The 14,546-nt window shown below is 38.7% G+C and overlaps 1 protein-coding gene across 1 annotated transcript in view; it reads left to right on the plus strand.

The window, feature by feature from the left end:
- The window catches only part of AFG1L (AFG1 like ATPase), a 193,548-nt gene that overhangs the window by 39,533 nt on the left and 139,469 nt on the right, over positions 1–14,546 (plus strand). The window contains exons 4-5 of the mRNA XM_056125103.1: positions 8,176–8,277; positions 9,848–9,978. Coding sequence (XP_055981078.1) covers positions 8,176–8,277; positions 9,848–9,978 — 233 coding nt within the window. The remainder of the gene's footprint in view (positions 1–8,175; positions 8,278–9,847; positions 9,979–14,546) is intronic.

Genomic DNA, 14,546 nt, shown 5'->3' on the forward strand with positions numbered 1-14,546 from the left:
GGATTAAGCCCTGGGCACTTCTGACTGTGACCTACAAACCTGAAAATTAAAAAGGAAGGAAAAATGGCATCAAATATGTTCGATCCTGGCACTGCATGACACCCTAAGCATTGCTAGGTATGACCCCAGTGGCTCTAAGGAACACTTGGCTGAGTAACGCTGGGAGATCCCCTCCACCCTGAGCACCACAGGAAACACTTTCCCCAACCACTCTCACATGAAAGAACAAGATTCTAGAACCAAATGACTTCACCTGTGAGAGCTACACAACTTTCAAAGTAGAATTAGTACCTGTCCTGCTCATAGCTGGAGAGATTGTACTACTGTGGATAGGCACTTGCCTTGCCTACTTGGGTTTCATAGGTTGAATCCTCACACCCCATATGATCCCCTGAGCCCCACCAGGAGTGATCTCTGATCTCTTGCAGAGCCAGAGTAAGCCCTGAACACCGCTGGGTGTGGCTCCAAAACAAAATAGAAAACAGCCCAAAAAAACCTATCTGCTTACCTGCTCAAACTCATCCTCCAATTGAAGGGTTGGGGAACATTCCAAACATATCTGTTGAGGCTAATGTCACTCTAATTAATTGCCAAATAAGAAATGGATAGTGCACACAGAAAACATACCTTTAGACCAATATGTCTGATGTCTTATGGTGTAAAACATTTATTTAGATTGCTTTGGGGTCAGCAGCACTTGGAAATCACTCTCAGTGGTGCTCAGAGAAATCATCTGATACTAAGGATTGAATTTAGGCTGTCTGGATGCAAAGCATACACTGTAGAACTTTGAGCTATATCCCTGGCTCCTAGATGTAAAAATTATCATTTTTTTCTTTCTAAATAGAGAGATTGTGACATTGAGCACAGCTTGATGTGGTCCCCAAACAAAACAACAGCAAAAAAAAAATTGTAGACATCATGATTTACAGTCTGTTAATTATAGTACTTCAGGCTTATAATGGTCTAACTCCAGACCCACTACCAGCATCAGTGTCCTTCCCCCATTAGCCTCAAGCTCCCCTCCTTAACAGACTTATTTTAAATTTTTCTTATTTATTTATTTATTTATTTTTTGGTTTTGGGTGTGGTGTTCAGGGATTACTTCTGACTCTGTGCTCAGGGATCACTCCTGGTGGGCTTGGGGGACTATATGGGGTGTCAGGGATTGAATCTGGATTGTCTGCATGCAAGGCAAGTACCCTGTGCACTATACTATTACTTTGACCCCAGCAAATTCATTTTTAAAAATTTAACTAGTATAATGTCAAAGACTGCTCACCAATAACTGTATTGTTATGTTATCTCCTGTCCACCTCATCATTATTCCCTCCACTGTCCCCCTTTCTTGGCATTCTCAGGATTGAAATCTTGGGTCAAGGGTTTACCATCATTTGATACCTTCCCTATAGTCTTATTGCTGTATATGCCACAAAGAGTGAGATCCTCTGGTATTTGTCATTCTCCCACTGACTTTGTTTGCTCAGATGTTACCCTCCAGTTTCATCCAAGTTGCAGCAAACATAGATATAAAGTCTTAACAAAATATAAACAAAACGCATCAAGTGAATTGTACCTTACTACTAAGTCTAACTCATCTTGGGTATGTAGCTCAACATAAACAGTTCTATTAATGAAAAATACCACATCAGCAAAAGAGGATAAAACTCACATAATCATATTGATAGGTGCTGAAAAATCATTTGAAAAAATCATTACCTATTTTTGGTAGAAGTGCTTAAGATAGATAAAAATAATATAGTAGAAACAACATAATTCATATTTTAAAAGGCCAAATAGGGGCTGCCGTGATAACACAGAGGGTAGGGTGTTTGCCTTGTACATGGCCGACCCAGGTTCGATTCCCAGCATCCCATATGGTCTGGCCGACCCGGGTTCGATTCCCAGCATCCCATATGGTCCTCCAAGCACCTTCAGTAGTAATTCCTGAGTGCAAAGCAAGGAGTAACCCCTATGCATCACCGGGTGTGACCCAAAAAGAAAAAAAAAGCCAGATAAAGCACAACTATAGTTCATATCATACTCAATAGGTACAGATTGAAAGCTTTTTCCTTAAGATTTAGAACAAGACAAGGATGTTCATTCTCACTTCCACTTCTTAACATAGTTTATAGTTTTTAAAATCCAATTCAGAGCAATTAGTTAAGAAAAAGAAATAACAGAAGAAATAAAGAAATAAAAAAATACATATTGGAAGAGAAGAAATAAAACAACCACTATTTGTGGATGACATGATAATATATACGGAAAGCTCTAAAGACAATTACTAGAAACCATGAGTTCAGTAAAGTGGCAGGACATAAGATCAATATACATAAATCTGTTGTTTCTATACATAAAGAGTTAAGAGTTTAGTGAAATTAAGAAAATTATTTCAGGCAGGAATGTGGCTTAGTGGTAGAGCTTGTACCAGGTATATGTGAATCCCTATGTTTGATCCCTGGAACCATCCACACTAGCTGGTTTAGGCCCCTGAGTATTGCTTTTTGTGTCATTGCAAAATTATCAACAACTACAAAGAAAAAAAATCCTGTCTATAAGTGTATAAAAAAAGAGATGAATCACTTGGGTGCAAGCCCAATAAAGGATGTGAAAGGTCTGGACATTGAAAACAATAAGTTATTACTAAAAATAAGTAAATAAAAAGCAAAACGAAAGCAGAAGTAGACAGAAAATGGAAAGATCTGTATTCATGGATTTGAAGATTAAACATTATTAAAATAACTCATTTACTTAAAGCATTCTACAGATTCGGTCAATTCCTAGCAGAAAACCATATTTTTCAAGGTTATCCTGTGCTCTAAAATGTAAAAGGCTCCACAAAAGACCCCTAATAAGGTGGAGGTCAGTGGGAGAACACTTGGCCTGATTTTATCCCCAGCAGTACAAAAAGACAAAAACCCAAAACTCAAAATCCTGAATAGCCAAAGCAGTTCTAAGAGAAAAATAGAGGCATCATGCTTCCTGATTTCAAAGTATATTACAAAAAAGTAGTAATCAAACAGTATGGTATTGCAACAAAAATAGGCATCCAGACCAATGAAATAGAAAGCCAGGAAATAAATTCACAATTGTATAAGCATCTAATCTATGACAAAGAGTCGAGACCATACAATGGAGAAGGGAGAACCTCTTTAACATACAGTTTTGGAAAATTGGACAGCTGTAGGCAAAAAATGAAGAAAAGGAAACTTGATCACTGACACCATCTACAAAAATGAACTCAGAATGTATCAAATACTTGGGTATCATATCCGAAACCATAAGATATACAGAAGAAAACATAATTGTTACACTGCAGAACCTAAATATCAGAGATGCATTTGGAGATGTAACTTCATTGGTAAGGGAAACAAAAGCAAAAATAAATGGAATTACATCAAATTAAATAGCTTTTACACAGCAAAAGAAACTATCACAAAAACAAAGAGGCGACCTAGCAATTGGGAGAAGATATTTGCATATCATACATCTGACAAGGGGTTGATATTCAAAATATATAAAGAACTCACACAACTCAACAATAAAAACAACCCAATCTAAAAATGGGCAAAATGCCTGAATAGCCTCTTTTCCAAAGATGACAAACAGATGGCCCACAGACATATGAAAAAGGCTCAGCATCACTTATTATTAGGGAAATGCGAATTAAAACTACAATGAGATATCAACTTACACTGGCGAGAATGGCCTATATCAAAAAGATTAGAAAGGACAAATGTTGGTAAGGATGTGGAAATAAAGGAGCTTTCATAGATTGCTGTAGGAATATTAATTCTTATAAAAAGTAATGAAATTGCCAATGAAATGATCTAGTGCTACCCATTCTTGGACATTTTCCCCCAGGATTTAAAAACACCAATTTGAACATATGGTTATACTTTTATACTCACAGAAGCATTATTTACAGCAGTCATGTCATGGAATCAGCTAAATACCCATCAACAGATGACTTGATAAAGATATGTATGGAATGGAATACTACTCTGTCATTCAAAAGATTGAATTTTGCTTTGGGACAAGTAGTTAGGATGTATTGTGATTATGAGGTGACGAGAAGGCGAATGAAGGAAGTGAAATACAATTGCTGGATGACTTCACTCATAATGGGGAATATAAATAACTGAAGCAAACAAATTGGCAAAAGCCAATAAAACTAATGTCTAGATTAGGTGACAACTATGGTGGTTATTGAAGAGAAGAAGGTGGATGGAGAAATAATAGATAAAGGGTTCTTTTTTGGTATGGGATGATACTGGAACTTTGGTGGTGTAGTTGAGTCCTGTACCTAGAGGTATTAAACTATATATACTACTGAGGTTCTGTAGTACTGTAAACCAATGATTTTTTTTCTTTTTGGGTCACATCCTCTGATGCTCAGGGGTTACTCCTGGTTTTGCACTCAGGAATCACTCCTGGTGGTGCTCAGGGGACCATATGGAATGCTAGGAATTGAATCTGGGTCAGCTGCATGCAAGGCAGATGCCCAACCTGCTGTGCTATCGCTCCAGCTCAATAATAATTTTTAAAGACTTTTTTTTAATTGATTGAGGTTCTGTGATTTACAATACTGTTAATGATGTTTTTTCTTAATGATTGTTTCTCATAATGATGGTTTCTCATGCACATAATTTCAACATCACACCCTTCCCAAGTGTAACCATCTCCATCTCCCAAGGACTGCATTGCCCCTCTTTCAACCTCTCCATGTCAACACCTCAGACTCAGTTGTGTGGATCAGTTCTCTCCCATGGTTTTGCCTTTGGCCCTTTGTTGCTACCCTGCTATGTAATCTTAAGCCCCACAGTTGAGAGAGATCATTCTGTATTCCTTTTCTTCTGACTGACTTCACTCAGCCTGGTATCCTCTAGTTTTGTTCTTTCTTAGAGCTGCATAGTATTCCATTGTGTGTGTGTGTGTGTGTGTGTGTGTGTGTGTGTATCACTGTCCTCCCATTGTTCATTGATTTGCTCGAGTGGGCCCAGTATACATATATATATATGTATATATATTAAAACTTGTTGATCCATTCATCTGTAATTGGGCATTTAGGTTGTTTCCATATCTTGGCTAATGTACTGTGTGCTGTGATGTACATATAGCCTTTAAATGAATACTTTTATGTTTTTAAATCAGTGATAATAAGAAGAGGAGAAATGTGGCCAGAAAGATAGCTCAGAGGACAGATAATGCTGCTTTGTGTGTGGGAATATTGGGTTTGGTCCCTAGCACCGCATGGTCCCAGAAGTACTGCCAGAGTAACTTCTAAGCAATGTACTTACCCTGGTGGGGTCCCCAATATTTTAAAGAAGTAAAATTAAAATAGTAAAAATAAAATTATATATAAAATTATATATTAATTATATAAAAATATAATTGAAAATAAAATTATTATAAATTTTTGCACCAGAATTGTTTCTAGTAGTTCTAATTTTTATTTGTTTTTTTACTATTTACTTTTGTGGAGTCCGTGCCAGGTTGTTTTCACTTGGGGTGCTCCAGAGTGGGGTGGGCAGGAGCCCTCCCCATCCCAAGGGACCCAGCCTGGGCAGTCGACCTCCGCTGCCCACCTGCCGCCACACTCCAGGCTGCTTTCAGGACACATCATGGGACACTTCCTATCCATTTTCCATGATTACCACACCATATTTGATGGGGTTCAGAATTAAGCAACAAATCATAGAGAGAAATATATATATATACCTCTTGGAGAGCCCGTCAAGCTACCGAGAGTATCTCGCCCACACGGGCAGAGCCTGGCAAGCTCCCCGTGGCGTATTCAATATGCCAAAAACAGTAATGATAACAGGTCTCCTTCCCCTGACCCCGAAAGATTCTCCAGTCATTGGGAAAGACAAGTTAGGAGAGGCCGCTAAAATCTCAGGGCTGGGAGGAATAGACAGGTTACTGCGCCTGCTTGAGTAAATCGATGAACAATGGGATGACAGTGATGCAGTGATACTTTTGTGGTGCCAGAGATTGAACTAAGGTTTCATGCATGTAAGGCACCTAGTGAGCCATATCCTTAGCCTAATTTTGAATGCCTATGTTCTCTGCTTTAAATGTATTATAAAATGGTACTATATCAAATTCATTAATGCCTGTGTAATGAAAGTAACTATCATTAGAACAAAAAGACGTTCTACTGAATGGGAGAAAATATTTGTGCAGAAAAAGGACTAATATTCAAGATATACAAAGAACTCATGAAATTAAGCAAAATAAAAAAATTGGCCCAATAACAAATTGCAAGATGAACTGAATGATATTTTTACCAAGGAAGACACACACACACACACACACACACGCACACACATAGCTCATTATCTGGTATCAGGAAAATTCAAATTCAAATGACAATAAAACATCACCTTACACCTATGACAATGGACTTTATCAAGGTAGTCAAATATGTTCTGGAAGGGGTGCAAAGAATATGAAACCCCTACTTACTGTTGGTAGAAATACATGTTTTGTCTAGTCTCGATGAAAAAATGTATGGAGATACATTAAAAAATGTAAAAAGGGACTACCATATGATCCAGCAGTTCCACTCCTATGTATATATCCAATGAATGCATTCTCATTGCAGTGCTATTTACAAGAGCCAAGATTTGGAAACTACCCAGGTACTTGAAGATACATGAATGGATAAAGATGTTTTATTGGGGCCAGAGATATAATCTAGTGGGAAGGGCATTTGCCTTTTATGTGGCTGATCCGGGTTCAGTCCCTGCCACCCTACAGGTTCCCCGGGTCCCCTGTCAGAAGTGGTCCCTGGACATAGAGCAAGATTTAAGTCCTGAGCACTGCTGGGTGTTGCCCCCTCCTCCCATCTCCTCCCATCTCCTATCAACCGCTGTTTAATAATAATCCTTTTTTTTTTCTTTAAGGTACAGGCAAAACAATGGTGGTGGACATGTTTTATGCCCCCCCCCCTTAAAAGCAATGAAATAGTGCTCAGCCATTAGAAAATATGAAATTTCACATTTTGCTACTAGATGGGACTGGTGGAGGTTCTACTAAGTGAACAACGTCAGAAGAAATACAGATACTGAATGATCTCACTTATATGGTCACTGTCACTGTCCTCCTGTTGTTCATCAGTTTGCTTGAGTGGGCCAAGTAACATCTCCATTGTGACACTTGTTACTGTGTTTGGCATATCGAAGTCGGCGAGATACTCGGTAGCTTGCCAGGGCTCTCTGAGAGGGGCGGAGGAATCGAACCTGGGTCAACTGAGTTGGCCGCGTGCAAGGCAAATGCCCTACCCTCTGTGCTATAGCTCCAGCATATATAAAGGAATGAAAGCATGAGAACAGACAGTGTCCAGTGAAAACAAATTCTTAGGCTCTATTCTTAGAGCTGAGGTTACCCAGTGTGTGTGGGTGGGGTGTATGGAGGAGATGGGCTGAAAGGATGAAAGAGGGGCTGTGGCAGAGAAATATTGGCACTAAGTGGAGGGGTGGGGCAATAGCATTGTGTCCCTAAAACATTTACATCTTGTAAACTGTTGTTACTGTTATTATTGTATTGTACTATAATAAAAAAAACAATAAGTCAGGGATGTAACTTAGTGGTAGCGTGCTTGCCTTGCCTGTGATAGTCCCTGGCTTTGAAAAAGTAAAATATAAGAAGCCCAAGAAAAAGCAGAAGTAACAGTTTAACAATGTTGTGAATTCTTCATCTCTAACCTATGCTTATTATTTGTATTCAGTATTTATGTTAGATGCAAATTTTTATTTTAAAAATAATTTTCATTTTTCCTTAGATAGTTCCTCAAGCATAATATTGGTCTCCTAACTGTTTAGTTAATTAAATTATTTTATTTATATTGGTGCCCCTTGGAAGATAAATTGGAGAATGAGTAAACTATAAATCTTGCTCATTTGTGGATATAGTTCTTGGGTGCTGGGGAGAGGCTCGAATATTAACTGAATGTTGTATCTCCTGAAGACAGAATTTTAACAGAAAGGATAACATTAATATTTTATTTTTAGCTAGTTTAACATGAAAGTAAATATTCCTTTCTAAAAAAGTAATATAGCCTTAAACTTTTCGATAGAAGAGATTGGTTTCATTATCTCAAAGCTAATGAACAATCATTAGAGCAATCAGTGCGTACTGTTTAGTAATAATTCTTTTTTTTTTAAGGTACAGGCAAAACAATGGTGATGGACATGTTTTATGCTTATGTGGAAACTAAGAAGAAAAAAAGAGTTCACTTTCATGGTTTTATGCTCGATGTGCACAAAAGTAAGTTAATGATCCAAACCCAGTTTTTAGTTTGTTTTGGTTCTTTTGTTTGTTTTAATTTAAAAGCAGTGATTTTTTTTTTCTTTTTTGGGTCACACCCAGCAATGCACAGGGGTTCCTCCTGGCTCTGTGCTCAGGAATTACCCCTGGCGGTGCTCAGGGGACCATATGGGATGCTGGGAATCGAACCCGGGTTGGCCGTGTGCAAGGCAAATGCCCTACCCGCTGTGCTATTGCTCCAGCCCGCAAGCAGTGATTTTTTAAAGTAGAAAATTGAGTTCTTAATATCTTTAAAACTTAGATTTTTCCTTAAAGTGCAATTTTATTGGTTTTATTTGTTTTGTCCTGTGTTGAAGTAGTTATATGTCCAAAGTTAATCTTGAACACAAATTTAATGTGTTAAGAGGCATTAACATTTTAATGTCCAGTTAAGTGGCTACCAGGTAGAGGACGGACATTTTCCATTTCTATTAAAGATCAATAAGAAGTGTTAAACCTTACCTGTTTCAAGTTTATCTTAATGGGGTCCATTCATTTATGTTAACTTTTGCATTCTTTCTGTTAGTACTTGGATGTATGTTTTGTGACTTTATCATTGTCCTTCATTTTATTCATATTATTCATATTCATATTATTCATTTATATCATTTATTCATTCATTTTTGCAATATTTGCACCCAGGCTATAATATAATTTTCCCAGGCTTGTCGTCTTTGTTTGGAGGTGGGCGGGGGTTTGGGCCATGTCCTGCAATTCACAGGGACTATTTCTGGTTCTGTACTCAGGAGTGACCCCTGGCGGTGCTGGGTTGAACCCGGGTTGGCCACAAGCAAGGCAGACTCCTTACATCTTGTACTATTTTTGACTATCTGCTGCTGTTCTATTTGTTTTGTGTTTTTCTTCTAATAATTTTTAGCATTTGTTGGCTTATAATGGATGAAATGGGACTGGTTTTATTCTGTTAGGTTAGCGACAAAGGAAGAGACAATATCCTAATTAGATACGCTAGACTTAGGGTGGGTGACCCCTTAGAGTGATAACCTCAGGACTAAGATCTCTCTCTCCGTAGTCCATCTGGTCATCATCCAGTCAGGTCACCTGTCACTTAGTTTCTTCCAGTGTGTTTGAAGAGCAGAGGTGAAGTGGCCTCTCAGTATACTTAAACTGCAGAATAGAAGAATATGTGGTAACTCTTTTTTTTTTTTTTGGCTTTTTGGGTCACACCCGGCAATGCACCGGGGTTACTCCTGGCTCTGTACTCAGGAGTTACTCCTGGTGGTGCTCAGGGGACCATATGGGATGCTGGAAATCAAACCCGGGTCGGCTGCGTGCAAGGCAAATGCCCTACCCGCTGTGCTGTCTCTCCAGCTCCTGGCAACTCATTTTGAAGTAGAGAAAATATAACCAATTTCACTAATCAGATTTGGTCATGTGTGGGACTTGAACTTAAATTTTATGTTCACACTGACATTTCATTTAGAGATTTAAAAAAATGTTATGGTGTCTAAACTGTGTTATGAACTCAGTCTGTATATTGAATATGATGTGTGTCTAATTTTACCCATTTAAGGAATACATCGCCTAAAGCAGAATTTACCCAAAAGGAAAGAAGGACTCATGGCTAGAGCATATGATCCAATAGCTCCCATAGCTGAAGAAATCAGTGAAGAAGCATGTCTTTTATGTTTTGATGAGTTTCAGGTAAGGCAGAGACTTTTTTTTTCTTTATAGATATACAATAGTTTTGAATAAAACATGAGTATTTAAATTATGTTCCTGATTTTATCATTGTTTCATTCATGGATTTAACATATTTTCTCTCTCTCTCTCTTTTTTTCTTTTTGCTTTTTGGGTCATACCCGACGTTTTACAGGGGTTACTCCTGGTGCATATACTTAGGAATTACTCCCGGCGGTGCTCGGAGGACCATGTGGGATGCTGGGAATAGGACCCGGGTCGACCGTGTGCAAGGCAAATGCCCTACCCACTGTACTATTGCTCCAGCCCCCATATTTTCTCTCTTTTGTTAACATTTTTTTTGGTTTTTGTGGGGAGAACACCCAGCAATGCTCAAGCGTTACTCCTGACTCTGAACTCAGGAATCACTCCTGGCGGTGCTTGAGGGACCATTTGGGATGCCAGGGATTGAACCTGGGTCAACCATGTGCTAGGAAAATTCCCTACCTTCTGGACTTTATGGATCTGGGCCCTGACACATTTTCTCTTATGAGTTTGATTTTACTCTCTTATCCAGGGCCAGCACACCAAGGTCTGCACAGAGTGAATTGATCCCGTCTCCTTTTAAATTTAAATTTTTTAAAAAAAATTTTATTAGTGAAACACCATGAGGTACAGTTGTAGACTTACAAATTTTTGTGCTTGAGTTTCAGTTATACAATGATCGAGTACCCATCTTCCACCAGTGCCCATTCTCCACCACGACTGATCCCAGTATCCCTCCCGCCCGCCCCGCCCCCACCATCCCACCCTACCTCTGTGGCAGGGCATTCCCTTTTATTCTCTCTCTCCTTTTGGGTGCTGTGGTTTGCAAAAGAGGCATTGGGTGGCAATCATGTTCGGTCTATAGTCTACTTTCAGCATGCATCTCCCATCCTGGGAGGATCCTCCAAACACCTTTTATTTGGTGCTCCCTTTTCTATCTGAGCTGCCTTTTTCCCTAGAATGTGCAGCTGGCCACCAAGCCATGGAGTAAACCTCCTGATACTTATCTCGGCTATTCTTGGGTGTTAGTCTCCTGTTTTGTTACTTTATATTCCCCAGATGAATGCAATCTTTCTATGTCTGTCCCTCTCTTAAATTTTTATTTATTTATTTATTTATTGCTTTTTTGGGGTCATACCCGGCGATGCACAGGGGTTCCTCCTGGCTCTGCATTCAGGAATTACCCCTGGCGGTGCTCAGGGGACCATATGGGATGCTGGGAATCGAACCCGGGTTGGCCGCGTGCAAGGCAAACGCCCTACCCGCTGTGCTATTGCTCCTGCCCCATAAGTTTTTATTTTTTAAGCCACACCTGATGAAGTTTTTGGGCTACTCCTGGCTCAGTGCTTAGAGTCACTGCTGGTGCTACTCATGGGACCAAATAGTATTTAGGGGACCATTCAGTGCTAGAGATCAAACCCAGGGGTCCTGCATATAAAACACAAGCTCTGTAAGCTTTCTCCCTGGCCCCTGCATATGGTTCCCCCTCTTTCCCCTCCCTTTCTTTCTTCTCCTCCATTAATGTAAGTAAAAATTACATATATATAATATAGATTATTGACCTCTTATTGTCTAGTTCTCCCTCTCAGAGAACCCGGTAGGCTACTGAGAGTATCCTGCCTGTATATTTGCTTGACTGGGAACACCTGTAAAGGTGATTAGAGGCTGCCCCAAAAACCTCCATCCCTCTCAGAGAGCCCGGCAAGCTACCTAGAGTATCCCTCTCACACGGCAGAGCCTGGCAAGCTACCCGTGGTATACTCGATATGCCAAAAACAGTATCAATGATGGTCCTCGTTACCCTGACCCTGAAAGAGCCCCCAATATGTCATCGGGCTACACTAACACGTGGCAGGGACAAATGGAGACTTTACTGGTGCCCACTTGAGTAAATCGATGAATAACGGGATGACAGTGATATATATATATACACATATCTATCTATTTATCTCTATATATACATATATATATATATACACACACACATACACACACACACACACATATATATATGGTTTTGGTCCACAATGCATGATGCTGGGGCTCCTGCCACTCTGATGCTCAGTGTTTCCTGGGAGTGATTTTGGGCATCAGATGGTAGTACTTGGGATTATATATATGCCCTGGCCCTTGAGCTATCTCCCTGCCACTCTCCCCCAACCCATTCTAAAATGTTTTTAAGGAGTCATTAAAAAAAAAACCACAGCAGATTCATTCATATGTTATTTAAAAAGCCTAAAATATCTGGATTTTAGGGTTTTTTTTTTAACTTCATTTTTTAAATAGGAAATATGACCATCTCTATGTTCTATTCATTGTATTTATATTTTTATTATACCCCAGAGATAATATATTAAAATAATGTTTTTGAGACTTTTTAATTTTAAGTGTTTTTTGAGAGCTTCCAAGTCCTCATGAGGAGCTGGGAACTTCTCCCAGCAGTGCTTGGTCTGTTCAGGTCAATGTCTGGCCTAGTGATGTGATGTTGCTAAGGCTCAGAGGTGCTGGGCAGCCCAGTGGAGCTTGGCAGAGCCATGCAGTACCTGGGACCAAACGCAGAACCTTGTCTTGCAAGGCACAGGCTCTAGCCTTTTGAGTATCTTTCTGGCCCCTCTAATTTTTCAAAAATTCATAAAAAACAACTTACAATCTCAATACCTCATAATGTATATATATTATATATTCATTACATGGGCTGGAGCGATAGCACAGCGGTAGGGCATTACATATGTATCGTTACATATATATACATATATGTATATACATGTAATAAAGGCAGGAAATTAATTTAGTTGTATTTATAAAGTTTCTTTTAGTGTGCCATGACCTGGAGTTTAGGCTTATCATGTCCTCTGTTTCGTGTATAAGCACCGATAGACATTGAGGGAAGTTTAAGAATTTCACTAATAGGAACAAAGACACATAGGCAGTAACTGAAATTGCATTGGAGGACGGAGTACCAGGCTACTCCCTAGACAGCTACTGAGAAGTCTGAAGCTGCCTCTAATCACAGGCCAGTTTCCAGCTCCTGTTCTCAGGATGTGCTGTCAGTGCTGTTCCGGTACTGGAGAAAAGTGGACCCCCTTTTCTTCAGGTGAATCTCCTGTATCTGTTTCTTTGGGGAAGAGTCATGGTGAGCCCTATTCAACTCACATTTCCTTATGATGTATAAAATATAGTGTAAATAGAATTACTATGAGAAAATACAGTCTTCCTTCATATATACAGTTTTATTTCTGACGAAAGTAAAATGGTGAATTTTACTTTCTCTTTTCTCATGAAAGGAGAATTACCTGATGAAATTCAAGAAATGCAGAGATTAATTATCTCCCAAAATGTGTTTTAGCAGTAGGTAATGAAAATCAACTTAAAAGGGTTTAAAGTCTGTGTTTGTGTGGTGTAGAGGGAGAGGTGATTAGGGTTGAGTGGAATACTCATGTCATATAAGGTAATGTCATTTTCAGTACCCTCAAGCCCTTTGACCTTTTTCCCTACTATTTCCTGTCCTGCTTTCTTCATAGTTAATATTGTACTTTACCAACTGATTCTTTCCTATTAGGAAATATGTGTAGATTTGACAAAACAAGACAGAATACCAAAATGATTGCTTGTAGTGATCCAGGGGCTGGAGAGATAGTGTTAAATATTCAAAGCTAGAGTTGGTAGGATTTTAGTAGATGCTTTAATTATAGAACTCTAAAATGGTCCTACTATAATTAATTGCTGGTTTACTACAAAATAAGTTTTAGGCATTTCATTCTTAGTGGTAGTCTGTCTACAATTACTACTTTAAAAATGGAATCTTTTTGATTTTTAGCTAGTTATTGGGGGCATTGAGGTGGTGTTAATATATTGTTTATTTTAGTAGGAGATGATTGGGAATTATTGCTGCTTAAAAACAAGGATATATTACTTTTTTGTGCTTTAGAATTGAGGGAATTTTTAAAATTATGTTTTTGTAACATCCAAAAATACATGCAGAATGTATTTCTTATTAGTTTGGTCATCTTTATTAATACAGCATTTTAGATTTACTTGAGTTATCAGATAAATTTTTAATTTCATTTTAGAATTATATCTGGATAGGTCATTTTTATGTATTTTAGTTGTTGAAATGAAAGAATAGCTTGTCTTCAAAGTTTTCTTGGTGTTTTCATCATGTTCTCCTTGAATACTTTTGGTTAAAATGATTATGATTCTTAAAATACAGAATGCTAAATAAAAAAGCCATTTATAAAAGTGTTTCTTGGGGCTAGAGAGATAGTACATGTGGTAGGGCACTTGCCCTGCATGCAGCCAATCGTGTTGAGTCCTTTGTGCCATGTATTGCTCCCCAAGCCCCTCCAGGAGTGATCCCTGACCACAGAGTTAAGAATAATCCCTGAATACCACCAGGTGTGGCCCCCAAACCAAATAAATGAATAAATAAGCACTTCTGCCTGTCTTTTAAAAATGACCTTCCCAAATTCTAATAAACAGAATATCATGCAAAATTCTCTAAGCTATCAATATCATTTAAGAAATAGTTTTGACCATTTTTGTAGAAC

This window comes from Sorex fumeus, unplaced genomic scaffold (assembly GCF_029834395.1).
Source record: "Sorex fumeus unplaced genomic scaffold, SorFum_2.1 ptg000054l, whole genome shotgun sequence".
In the NCBI taxonomy this organism is placed as follows: Eukaryota; Metazoa; Chordata; class Mammalia; order Eulipotyphla; family Soricidae; genus Sorex; species Sorex fumeus.